At 43.0% G+C, this 14,240-nt stretch overlaps 1 protein-coding gene across 3 annotated transcripts in view; it reads left to right on the plus strand.

Annotated features, from left to right (window-relative positions):
• ahcyl2b (adenosylhomocysteinase like 2b) overlaps positions 1–14,240 on the plus strand; it is a gene marked incomplete at its 3' end in the record, with an annotated part of 89,522 nt that overhangs the window by 52,853 nt on the left and 22,429 nt on the right. For all 3 annotated transcript variants that reach the window (XM_080420780.1, XM_080420782.1, XM_080420781.1), the window contains exon 2: positions 13,263–13,371. In XM_080420780.1, coding sequence (XP_080276906.1) covers positions 13,263–13,371 — 109 coding nt within the window. The remainder of the gene's footprint in view (positions 1–13,262; positions 13,372–14,240) is intronic.

Genomic DNA, 14,240 nt, shown 5'->3' on the forward strand with positions numbered 1-14,240 from the left:
GTCTGTCTGTCTGTCTGTGTGCCTCTCTCTCACTCTGTCACTGTCTGTCTGTCTGTCTGTCTGTCTGTCTGTCTGTCTGTCTGTCTGTCTGTCTCTCTCTCTCTCACTCTGTCACTGTCTGTCTGTCTGTCTGCCTCTCTCTCACTCTGTCACTGCCTGTCTGTCTGTCTGTCTGTCTGTCTGTCTGTCTGTCTGTCTGTCTGTCTGCCTCTCTCTCACTCTGTCACTGTCTGTCTGTCTGTCTGTGTGCCTGTCTGTCTGTCTGTCTGTCTGTCTGTCTGTCTGCCTCTCTCTCACTGTCTGCCTGTCTGTCTGTCTGTCTGTCTGTCTGTCTGTCTGTCTGTCTGTCTGTCTGTCTGCCTCTCTCTCACTGTCTGCCTGTCTGTCTGTCTGTCTGCCTCTCTCTCTCTGTCTGTCTGTCTGTCTGTCTGTCTGTCTGTCTGTCTGTCTGCCTCTCTCTCACTGTCTGCCTGTGTGTCTGTCTGTCTGTCTGTCTGTCTGTCTGTCTGCCTCTCTCTCACTGTCTGCCTGTCTGTCTGTCTGTCTGCCTCTCTCTCACTGTCTGTCTGTCTGTCTGTCTGTCTGTCTGTCTGTCTGTCTCTCTCTCTCTCACTGTCTGTCTGTCTGTCTGTCTGTCTGTCTCTCTCACTGTCTGCCTGTCTGTCTGTCTGCCTGTCTGCCTCTCTCTCACTGTCTGTCTGTCTGTCTGCCTGCCTGCCTGCCTGCCTGCCTGCCTGCCTGCCTGCCTGCCTGCCTGCCTGCCTGCCTGCCTGTCTGTCTGTCTGTCTGTCTGTCTGTCTCTCTCTCTCTCTCACTGTCTGTCTGCCTGTCTGTCTCTCTCTCACTGTCTGCCTGTCTGTCTGTCTGTCTGCCTGTCTGTCTCTCTCTCACTGTCTGCCTGTCTGTCTGTCTGCCTGTCTGTCTCTCTCTCACTGTCTGCCTGTCTGTCTCTCTCTCACTGTCTGCCTGTCTGTCTGTCTACCTGTCTGTCTCTCTCTCACTGTCTTCCTGTCTGCCTGCCTCTTCCTGTCTCTGCCTTATCCCTCGAAACCGCTTATTGCTGCTTGCAGCTGTATTTATTATTTTTATTATTATTATTATTATTATTATTATTGTCATTAAATTGCTAAACAATCCATTTCGACGCACATCGGCCCAAATACATGTCATGGTCCAGGTCCATGGACAGTTCATTCGCGATCATTACAAAAAGAGTGTAGCAGTGTACCTTCAAATAGGTAGTATTTTAACATTAGTATTTATCTGATGAAGGTGGCTGGTGTTTGGGCTATTTCAATGGAATTCGTCCTGGGTTGTCAAATAGAATGATCACAACACCGTCACCAAGTCCAAGACAAATAGAGTTTACTGGCCAGCTCAATAACAGACATATATGCTATATGGTATATCTATATATATGCTATTCCTTCTGTAAATGGGGTGTGGTTGGTTGGTCAAAGATGCACACAGGAATGAGTAGGAAAGTTGTCAGTGTTAAAAGGTCATGTCAGTCCAGTCGCTGTATAGGTCTTATACCATAAGAAGCGCACACCTCTCTCTCTCATCTGATTAGGTAAAAATAACGGGTAAAAATAACGGCTTGATCCAGTTGATCCAGTTGTCACTGTGCCTGCTATGTTATTTGTTATATGATGGTTGCAGTGACGTGTAATTGCGCATGACACATGCGTGCCACACATGTCTGTTTGGTTAATATTTTGATTATTATGATGATAATGATTATAATACAATACACATGGGACGTTATACAAGCATTATATGATTTCGTTTTGATATAATTTCAACGGGGCATCATTCAAGAAGGCTTTCTGTCCGTCAGACATTCACTGTTTGTCATAATAATAATAATATGAATAATAATAACCATCTTATTGACTATATGCGCGGACTTTCGATTGACTCTCTGTCCGTCAATGATTCACTGTTTGTCAGGATAATAATGATTGAATCCGTTGAAATCATATTCAGATGTGCATGCTGCCTGCATATAGATAGATAGATGGACAGAAAGACATATATTCAGATGTGCGTGCTGCGTGCAGATAGATTGATGGACGGACGGACGGACGGACGGACGGACCACCCACCCTGTAATAGATACAGGAATGCTTGCTGTTAACACTGCTATTATATCTGATAAGCCTAACCAGCATTTATTTATAACAATCCCTGCACTTCTATGGTAATACAAATAATTGAAACTGCATCTAAGGCTAAAAGCAGCTCCAAAGTGGTTGAGTTACAGGGTGATTAACATTAGAAACTTCATTAGAAAATTATTTTACATTAATTAATTATACGCCGTGCCGTACGTGTGGGAGGAACTAGGGGGGGAATAGTTATAGTATACCCTCCAAAAAAATCTAGAACACACCACAGATAGATAGATAGATAGATAGATAGATAGATAGGGGGTGTGTGTGTGTGTGTGTGTGTGTGTGTGTGTGTGTGTGTGTGTGTGTAGAGGGGAAAAAAAGAGCAGACCACGTGCGTAATTACGCACGGAAAACTCCGGCTTGATATCGTTTGACATTATAATAAATTATAAAATAAATTATAATAAATTCATGACAGATACACCGGAAAATATAAACTTGACAGATCATAGAAACATTAAAATTATAAGAATTCAAGTAAAATTTACAGAGATCTGGCCTGATGAAATCTCAACGCAAAATATGCCACAGGTCAGTGGCGGGTCTGTGGCGGGTTTTTGCGGGTCGTGGTGGTCAGTGGCTGTCAGTGGTGGGTCCGTGGTGGGGCGTGGCGGGTCCATGGCGGTCAGTGGCAGTCAGTGGCAGTCAGTGGCTGTCAGTGGCAGTCAGTGGCAGTCAGTGGCAGTCAGTGGCAGTCAGTGGCAGTCAGTGGCAGTCAGCAGCGGCAGTCAGCGGCTGTCAGTGGCAGTCAGTCGCATGGCACGGCGGAGGCGTGGAGGCGTGGCGGGCGCCACCGCCGTTTTGGGATTTCGCCCCTCCTGGAAAAAGTTTGAGAAACACTGATATTATAGCAACATATGTTTTTCTTTAAAAAAAAATCACACCCAGTGTGAAGAGAGTGGTACCTTTCATGAGTTCATTTCATTAGTTACTTTTTACAGACTTTGATGACTTCAATGTATTTTTACTCATTTTAAGTACTTTAAAATGTTTGTACAGATTTGTACGTGTTTTTACTCATTTTAACATCTGTACTGTACGTACTGTACTGTACTGTACTGTACTGTACGACCTGTACTGTACAGACTGTACTGTACTGTACTGTACGGTCTGTACTGTACTGACCTGTACCTGTACTGTACGGTCTGTACTGTACCTCTACCTGTACTGTACGGTCTGTACTGTACTGTATTGTACTGTACTGTACGGTCTGTACTGTACTGTACTTTACTTTACTGTACTGTATGTACTGTACGTGCTGTACTGTACTGTACCTGTACTGTACCTGTACTGTACGGTCTGTACTGTACTGTACTGTACTGTACCGTACTGTACTCTACCTGTACGGTACTGTACTGTACGGTACTGTACGGTCTGTACTGTACTGTACCAGTACCAGTACCTGTATGGTTGCATCTTTGTGTTGCAATCAGCCGCAGCTGTTGAGGCTGTGCTCAAACATACAGAGAGGCCGTGCTCATACGGACACACAGACACACACACACCCAGACAAAGTCAGTCATTGGAGTGGCTAGCACCACTCAAAAAACTGTTAGGATTTAGAAGACATTTATAAAATCCCCCAGAAGCAAAGATTTGAGTTAAAAATCATCACTATGAAAAACCTATACATTCAAAGATTTGCACAAACTTTCACGATTTAAAAAGTATAAGATAATGGTTAAAGTGGTTCAAATCTAAAATGACAGATGCTCTCCCGGTCTTAAAGGGTTAAGTTGTTCTCTTATTAGCTCACTTGCTCTTCAGATCGCTTACTAATGCGTGCACTATGATCCTAAAAACCCAGAGATTTCACTTGCTGCATGAGTACCAACAAAGCAGCTATTGTGTGTGTGTGTGTGTATAAATATACTGTACGTGTGTTTCTGTTCCCAGTGTGCGGTCATTCTGTCTGGCTATGCTAGGGCCACAACATACATCAAAACCCTGTATTATACACTTAGTTATGTTTTGAATACCACCATTGTACAACAAACAGTTTGATCTACACGCTCACAGCGCGTTGCGAGCTTGTAGAGCTGCCAAAGACATTTTAAAACGTCTTTAACCCTTTAAGACCCGAAGCCGATTCTACATGTCTCCTAAATCCCAACAGTATTCTGAAAAAAATTATGTTTCTATATCAGTGGTGCTAAATCTTTTTCCATATCAAGGACCCCCAAAATTATATTTATTTGGCTGCGGACCCTCATCTCAAAATATTTTGTTCCAGGGACCCCCGGAAGCAAAGAAAAAATGTTCGCTTGAAAAAATATATATTCAAAGATTTGCACACATTTTCACGATTTCTCAAAAATAGCAGATCTACAAGTTCATAGCGCGGCACTCGGTGCCGCGCTATGAACTTGTAGATCTGCTATTTTTGAATAGCCAAAGTGTAAAATAATGCTTTTTAGCTCAAATCTAATAATGACACAGATGCGTTCCAGGTCTTAACACTAGCATGACTGGGGTTTCATTATCCCACACACTGCCTGATTTGGGGATCAAAAACGGTCTTTTTGATCCCCAAATCAGGCTATTCTATTGGTCACTGTCTCCCCTCTGTGCTCCAGACGAGCTCACACCTTCTCTCCCACGCAGTGGGGGTTCCATTGTCTTCTAAATAGCTATTAACATTTCAATTGCACCCTGCTCAGTCAGTGAGCTCACTCACATATGTTGTTGTAGGCAGGCAGAAACAATATAAAATAGGCTAACTTGTAATGGTAACTGCAGATTCTGTATGTGAAATCTTTATTAAAAAAAGCGTATAAAACAGCGCGATCTGTAGCGTCACATTAAACTCTTCAGTGAAACATGGAGCCTATATGAACGCTGAAGCCACTGTCTAATTACGTGACTATCTCCATTGTCCAAAACACATGGATATCTCTTGACAAACCAATATTATTATTATTCATAATAATAATATTCATATTATTGTCTGAGCGTAAAGCTCTCATTCTATCAGCTGTCCACGTCGCTGACAAACGCGTCTCCTCTCCTCCTCCCTGTCAGCGTAAAGTGAACACATCGCTATGTTCCACAAATGTGCTCATTCCTGCTCTACTCCTGCGCTAAATATCTGATCTACAAACATAAAACAGTCGCTGCTTGACGAGCCCTATGCTTGTAGATCAGATCTGTTGGCACAGCATTAGAAAACGGCACGATCTTTAGCGAACACATCGGTATGCTTCACACATGTGCTCAATCCTGCGCAAACTATCTGATCTTCAAGCATAAAACAGTTGCTGCGTGACAAGCTGTATGCTTGTAAATCCTATCTTTTTCCACCGCTTTGCAGTGAAGAGGGTTGCCAAATTTTGCGAGAGAAATAAGCAGTCAGGTCTATGAAAATGTTACTGCATGCGTCGTTGTGCCCTGATAAAACAGTGAGGCATGAATGGGGTTTATAGCCGAGGCTACTTTGCAACCCCAGTCCCTGGTTAGATCTTTCTATATAAGTATTTACTTAATAAAAAATCATTTACAAAAGGACATGCATAATACGTTTCAGAAGAAGAAAAAAAACGGAGATTTGAAACAAATAGTTAGGAAAAGTCATGAAAAGGGAACTTTCTCAGAGCTTCATGAGAGAAGATAATCCACTTTAAATTCTCAAAATCGGTCAGATTGATGGCTTAGTCACGCAAGTGTTAAAGGGTTAAAAAATATATAATGTTTTAATTAAACAGGCTGCAGCCTGTTTTAGAAGACCCCTGGCAGTGAATGTGTTAATTAATGTTAATGGAGGGCAAAAGTTTGAAATAATCAGTGCTATTGACTTGAAGTCACATTGCCCAGCCCGAGGCTATGCCCTCTGTCCCAGGGCTCGAGCTAACCTGCAGTTATGTTACATGCTCTCTAAAATCAGGTCCGTACAGTAAGGCCTTCCATTCCCCGAGCTCCAAAAATGACCCTCAATCATCGTCTCTATGAGCCTCCTCCAAGCCCTTCATCTGTCCTACCTGCATCTGGTCTAGACGCACAGCTAGCACACTGACCCCACGACACTACTGACCACCACCTCTCTCCTAAATATAGGCTTACTTATGGCTCATCACAGGGGACAGTTGGAATTTCATTCAGTGTGTTTTGGCCTACAAAGTTCACCACCACAGTAACTTTGTTGTGTTTGGGAAGGGGCCGGGAGGGGGTCTTTCTGACTCATGACGAGGTTAGAGTTCAGCTAAATGTCTGCCTGTTATGCTTGCTAGAGAATAATGCATTAATCGATTTCATAGTAATATCGTCTGTTAACCTAAACCCATTAAGACCGAGAACGCGTCTGTGTCATTTTAGATTTCTTTGGCTTTAAAAAAAATAGCAGATCGGTGCCGCGCTATGAGCTTGTAGATCAGCTTTTTTTTTTTTCGTGAACATGAGTGCAAATCTTTGAATATATCTTTTTTAAAGCAAACATTTGTAAAATATTTTGTTCCAGGGACCCCCCAGAAGCACCGATTTGAGTTACAAATGTTTGCTTTAAAAATATGTATATATTCAAAGCTTTGCAAAAAATCTTTGAATACGTATTTTTTTAAACAACATCTTTAACTCAAGTCTTTGCTTTTCGGGGGGGGGGGAGGGCGGAGGTCCCTGGAACAACATATTTTTATGGTCGTTGGCGGCCAAAAACATATACTTTTGGGTGATCCTTGACATGAAAACGTTTGAGAACCACTATTATAGCAACATACGTTTTTCAGAAAACTAAAGATTTGCACATGATTGCACACTTTCACGATTTTTCAAAAATAGCAGATCTACAGTGCCGCGCTACGAGCTTGTAGATCTGCTATTTTTTGAATAGCCAAAAGTATAACATAATGGTTATAGCTCAAATCTAAAATGACACAGATGCGTTCCCGGTCTAAATGGGTTAGAACACTGGAATTGGACCCACAAAGTGCATGTGTATCACAGGCACTTTGTGGTTGCAATACATTAAACTTTGACACTGGAGCCCAACACAGTGAGTGTTTTCCTTTCTTATTCCAGTCAGTCAGACCCCCACACACCTGTTGACTACTGCCTATGCTTGCACATTGCCACACCTATTGCTGTGGGCACACCTACATCTAATACACCTATTATTAATTTGTATTAGCTGCAGCTGGCGTTGTTTACTAGCCTGCCAAAAAAAAGAAAAAAAAAAGAACAGTTTTTAACTACAAAATTGGGACACCAGTGTTAACTCTTTAACTGCCAGAGTTAAATCATGGTCTATAGCTGCCCTTGCCAGCGAATTAGCAAAATCGTTTTCCACATCGATCGACCCGGCGATCACCTCAAAAGACGTAGGGGGGTCTCGGAGAATCGGGGGGGAAAAAAGCGTGTTGTCGGGATAATCCATTCCATAGTTAATGGCCAGTTGAATGTGGCTTGTTTTTGCCAAAAAGCAACAGAAAGCAGAGAAAAAAATACTTTTATAAATCCTATAACATTAAAGAAACCAGCTTCATTTTGTTGTGATCATGTGATTTCTGCGTGTACTCTTCTTGGGTGATCCTGGGGTCATTCACAGGCTGCGGAAGAGCGCCCTCTATCGTAAACCCACTGAAAATCTTGTCATTGGCGGTGTGAGCCTTGGAGAAAAAATAAGAGACATCTCGTCATTGGCAGTAAATGAGTTAATGTGCTTAAAGGGATACTTCACTTTCGGGTCGGGGAAACATTTAAAAAATATTTTAAAAATAAATGAAAAAAGTAATGGAAAATTCATGGCCCCCTCACGCATTAGAGTGTCCTACTAATGTGTGAGGGGGCCTTTATTTTGCCATAACTTATTTCATTTTTTTTAATATATATTTTTAATGTTTATTTTATGTGAAAGTGAAGTATCCCTTTAAGTTTGCTGAGGCAAATGGTGGTAAGGGATGACTCTCTGAGTGACTCACGACTTCTCACCATGCTGGGTCTACTCCTCCACCCATTGTCTGCACAGCCCATCATATCCAGACTGTAACTCTGAGAGAGAGAGTTCTCTCAGAGGACTTTACTGTGTAGACTCAAGCCATTTAGCAGGATGTGTTGCTTGTACCCATAACAGTTCTGTAAGCTTTTTAATCAATACAGTCTTTCCTTTTGACACTTTAGTTGTCAAAATGAGTAAATGAAGTCCCACTCCACTTATTTCGTCATTGGATTTTTTTATTTTTTAGTAGCCAATTCTTTTTTTTACCCCTTTCTCCCCAATTTAGTCATTGTGCCAATTGATTCCTCCCCACACACATTTCTGTGTTGTCATTGCGGTCGTATCCTACTGACTCACCTGCCAGTGAGGAGCCCCCACCAGGAGGACGTAGAGCCTTCGTCCTACTCCTCCCGCCCAACACTCCCCGCTGACAGGTGCCGCCCCAGCCCGTAGGAGTACGTGCAATGACCAATATCACCCTCCTCCCCGCCCGGCTTCCCTCCCCCAAACACGGGCCAATTGTGTTCGTGTAGACGCTCGACAAAGCCGGATGCACCACGGTGGATTCGAACCCACAACCTCCGTGGTGGTGGGCTGGGACCACCCGAGCGCGCAGTGCAATTGTTTGATTGTTCATTTGTTTGTATATATATTGTATATATTTTTTTTTTATGTAGAGCCTTTTCAATACTTCCTAATGCTACAACCTCTGTATCATTCCAACTGGTACTTCTAGTCCTGATACCAGCCACCCCAGAGGCCTCCGAGCTGTGGAACAGTCAACAATTAAACCAGCCCAAAGAGAGAATGGGTGGGGGAGGGGGGGGGGGGGGGGGTGAAAGGAAGGAAAACAATTTGTGGCATTGTGTCCACAGGCGCATGGCTCGGCCAGTTTGGTCTGGATCAGAGAAAAAGTAGAGGAGAGAGAATGAGAGAGTCCCTGTTAATCTTTCAGATCCATAACACACCCAAACAAACCCTTCAATCGCACGCACATACTCACACATATGCGCGCGAGTATGGATCTGGATCTTCAAATAGTAAAATCAGCAGGAAGTTGACACAAAAAACAGTTCTGGGTTTGGTGATGTTCTATATTGTCTGAATCAACTTAGTTTGCGTTTGTTTATGTGCTAAAAGAGTGACTTTGAGAGCTGTTTTAACGTACAATGTAAGTCAATGAGGAGCATATTTTGAATGATCTATCAATGGAGCAATTATCTTTGATTTCTTGCCCACCTTTGGAGTTACATCATGGCAAGGTAAATACACAACCCAAACCTCTACCAAAGTGGTCTTGCCCTTTTAAGTAGTTACCCAGCATCACGTGGACACTGGGTGCAACTATACAGTGAGGTAAAACTACAAGGAAGGACCATAATAATTGCAGCGACCATTGAAGTCCTCCCTTCTGGGATAACGATTAATTATTATACCTCAAGGTAGAGCTGGGTGATATGACTTTGAAGTCTTATCATGGTATTAATTGACCTCTGTAATGTCATGTTTTCTCTGATCTTACTTAATGACTCAATTGAACGATAAAACATTATCTTTTGTCTTTATTTGCTGAAATCAGACTTGTGGGAGTTAGAGAGCTGGTGATTTCAACAGTTTATTGTGCTTTAAATAACATTACTTGAAGATACATTGATTTTTTTTTATTAAACAATGAATTTATGCTTTGATTTGATCAAAAATAAAAATGTCTTAAAATGTTTCTTTTTTAAAAGGTTTTAATCCCTCGTGGAACATGAACATTACGGAGGGTAGCTTTAACATACTGTACGTGTATCCTTACACGACCTCTTTGTGTTGTAACGCTTCCTGCCATTGGACAGCGGTTCCCTTCTCTGTCATTAGCTGGAGCACTGGTGTGTGTGTGTGTGTGTGTGTGTGTGTGTGTGCGTGCGTGTGCACGCGTACGTTCATGTCCTGGATATTAATGAAAGGAAAGATCACGACAGACATCGCTGACTCACTATGGCGGCTCTGTGGCATCAACTTACACACACACACACACACACACACACACACACACACACACACACACACACACACACACACCGTGTTCTGTTTCATAAAGCATTATCACTCCCTGAGTGTTTTACCAAGGTCTCTCTTTCTCTCTTCTCTTCATCTCCCTCCCTCTCTGTCTCTCTCTCTGTCTGTTTGTCTCGCACTCTCTCTTCTCTTTCTGTCTCCCTCTCTGTCTGCCTCTCTCTGTCTTTCTCTGTGTCTCTCTCTCTCTGTGTGTGTGTGTGTGTGTGTGTGTGTGTGTGTGTGTGTCTCTCTCTCTCTCTGTCTCCCTCTCTGTCTGTCTGCCTCTCTCTCTCTCTCTCTGTCTCTCTCTGTGTCTCTCTCTGTGTGTGTGTGTGTGTGTCTCTCTCTCTCTCTGTCTCTCTTCTCTCTGTCTCCATCTCTGTGTGTCTCTCTCTCTCTCTGTCTCCCTCTCTGTCTGTCTGCCTCTCTCTCTCTCTCTCTCTGTCTCTCTCTGTGTCTCTCTCTGTGTGTGTGTGTCTCTCTCTCTCTCTGTGTCTCTCTTCTCTCTGTCTCCATCTCTGTGTGTCTCTCTCTCTCTCTGTCTCCCTCTCTGTCTGTCTGTCTGTCTGTCTATCTTTCTGTCTCACTTTTCTTCACCCCCACTTAAAATCCAATTTAATCTCTGAATGAAAAGTCCAATCTTCACTCCCTGAGTGTTTTACCAAGGTCTCTCTCCCCTCCACTTAAAATCCCATTTCATATCTCTGAATGTAAAGTCCAATCCTCCATCCTACGGCTCAGGGCCGTAACGTTGCTCCTCTCTGGAGGCATCAGACACCTGTGTGACCGACATGGTTGTGTTGCACACCACTGTCCCAACCAGGGCTGTCACCCACATTTCACTTTTTTTTCTAAGATATTTTTGGGTCTTTTTCTGCCTTTATTTGAGAGGAAAGTAGGCTGACAGGAAATGGGGAGAGATGGGGGGGGGGTGACACACAGCAAAGGCCGATAGGGAGTCGAACCCACGACACGCTGTAAGACTGGATTACCAGCCTATGTGGTATGTGCCTGAACCGCTAGGCCAGCGGGCGCCCCGTATACAGGGTTGCCAGATCTGCTTATAATTTCCCTGCAAGATTTTATTTGAAAATAGCCGATCTACAAGCTCACAACGTGTCGCGATGCGACGCGTTGTGAGCTTGTAGATTTGCTATTTTCAAATAGCTGATGTATATGTTAAAGTGCTCATGTGGCCCGTAGTCGCTTCTTTTGGGCTGGTTTTCCTAGACCTGGTTGCTTGTTTCTCTCACAGAATCTGGCAACACTGCCTGTGTGTGTGTGTATATATTTTTTTAAGCGGACATTTGTAAAATATTTTGTTTGTTCCAGGGATCCCCAGAATTCGAGTTACAAATGTTTGCTTTAAAAATGTACATATTCAAATACTTGCACACACTTTCATGATTTTTCAAAAATAGCAGATCTACAAGCTTGTAGCGCGGCACTTTGTCCGTGTCTGTCTGTCTGTCTGTCCGTCTGTCTGTCTGTAGTTTACGTATCTCGAGAGAAGTCCGACCGAACCGACTTCAAACTCTAAATCGTTCCCGACTTGCATCGTTGGTGCATTCCGTTCCATTTGTACACTCTCAGAGTTAAATTAACACACATTTTACAGCGTCTTTTTAAACTTCTCCGTCTGAGTTACTGATTCAAACTACTTTTTTGACACGATTAAACAAACACAGAGTTTAGTCGCTGTACTTAATTTTATGATAATGACTATTGCGCTGAAAACCAGCGCGGGGTGATCAAAGCCACGGGCGGTTAATGCATACGTAATAATTTGCACACACAGCTGGTCAATGAATGACCCGCATAGCCTAATAGAACCTGACCTAATTTAACTCTCCTCACACTCCTGTCGTCCCAGGATGAACTGCCGAGTGCGAGTTGTGCGGCCTTGATTACACGCTGATAATGGCTTTTCCGTTGTTTTTGGCGCGCCGTATCTCGCCATGTCGACGTGAACTCATAACAATAGAAGTGCCGGCTGAACATTAGCCATCTGTTTCTGACATTTACAAACCCAACAATGACACGTAAAGGGCTCAAAGCCTTGTGACTCTTGTCTGGACGGTCGCAAGATTGGTGTCACCCTGCCACAGCGGTTCCCCCCGCCTTTTCTGGATCAGGGCCCACATGAAAGTCTCAAAGGTGTACACGGACCCACCCGTCCGACCACTTAACACAGCAGCCGAAACGGGGTGCATTTTTTAGAACATGTTTATTTCAACGATCCATCAATGGATTGTGTTGTTGATCTGGCTTTGATCAATGGAACCAACGTAGTGCACTTTAAGTTCTTATTTATTGACCTCACCATGGTGAGGTCATTAGAGGACCACATTGCATATACTGTCGGGCAGAAACCTCTTATCTCTGTATTTTTCGTAAATTAATGCTGTGCTTCGCCATTCTATGTCACACAAGGCCATGGGTAGTAAAAATAGCCGATCTTCAAGTTCGGCTTGGCGGCCCCCCGCCAGTTCCCCATGTATGGTGTATACCTTTCAATCCGGGAACCCCTTTTGGGGTTGTTGTTGCTATGTACAGTATATAGCAATGTAGATCTTTTGTAATTTTTGAATAAATATTTGAAGTTATTCAGAAAACTGAGGTCAGGATTTAGAAGGCGTTTTTAGAACCGGACTCCGGTCTAAATGGGTAAAAAAAATAACATACCATGACATGTTTTTATGTAAATTATTTGTTTTATATTAACTCTCTCAGTGCCAGACCCCGAGTTATCCCGAGTTTTAGAGTTATACCCTCAGTGCCAGAACGAGAAATCCCGAGTTTTTTAAAAAAAAAATATTTTTTTTTGAAAAAAGTGTTCAGAACCCAAGATATCATTATCTGAAGATTTGCAGCTCCATCCACTCTTTGTTTAACCTATAACTGAAAAAGGCTGTATCTCGCTTCCTAAGCACTTTTTTTTTACTTTTAAAAAAAAGAAAAAAAAAGTTGGCACAGTTCGCAATATTTTTTTTTTTTCATTGGCACTGAGAGAGTTAATATTATCACGCCATTTTCTTGTTTTGGAGCGGGGGGACAGGCTAAATCCGTTTCCTGTGTTTACATTGAATTCTGATCTCTCTCTCTCTTTGTCTCAACAGATCCAGTTTGCTGACCAGAAACAGGAGTTTAACAAGCGTCCTACCAAGATTGGCCGCCGCTCGCTGTCTCGCTCCATCTCTCAGTCCTCCACAGACAGCTACAGCTCTGGTACACACACACACACACTCTCTGACTAAGCTTGTCACACAGACACCACACAGAGAGAGTGGGCACATGTTTACCTGCTCATATCAGTGCTAACACTTATCAGGCTTCGTGTTTGCCATGACATGCTGCTATTACTACACTTCCTTCTAGAACCTTGACCCACACACACCCTCAGAGACGGTACACAGTAAAAATTGTTGGTGTACAAATGTAACCTTTCGTTACATTTGTATTGCGTTAAAGACGCTCTACATGGCTTCTCCTCTCCTCGACCACTGATTACCGATGATTTGACCAAAAAGTGCAAAACTTGATTAAAGTGTCTGTTTGAGCACATTGCATTAATACGCAAACAACTTAATGTATCCACTTAAATGGATAGTTCACCCACAAAAATACTTTTTTTCTATGGATTAGTCACCCCATGGAGACTTGAATTCATGGATATCTTTTTTTATCGCATTCCTAAGCCAATAATTTGATGACCGGCAGCGGTTCCGGTAGGAGACACAAAGAGTCTCCTTTGTGTTTCCTACCGGAACATTTTTTTAAACTTGAAACAATCGGGACATTTAGGCTGCATAATTGCCAACACTGATGTCGTAACAATAGGCAAATAATGACTATTGGCCAAACCGATCGGTCTGGCTCTCATCTCCTCCCCTCCCATCCAAATACTGTATTGTTTATCAGAGTAGGCTTGTATAAATGAACCACAAGCAGCATTATTAAACATGGTTCAGAGTTTATGTTTTGTGTCAGGGTGGCCCACACAGCCCATGGCTCTTCCCGTAGCCCCATTAACAGGATGATGAGTTAACCTGCGTTGGCTGCTGCCGTCTCTGCAAACCCTGGCGCCGGTTTGTAAA

This window comes from Gymnoscopelus braueri, assembly GCF_963280865.1.
Source record: "Gymnoscopelus braueri genome assembly, chromosome: 23".
In the NCBI taxonomy this organism is placed as follows: Eukaryota; Metazoa; Chordata; class Actinopteri; order Myctophiformes; family Myctophidae; genus Gymnoscopelus; species Gymnoscopelus braueri.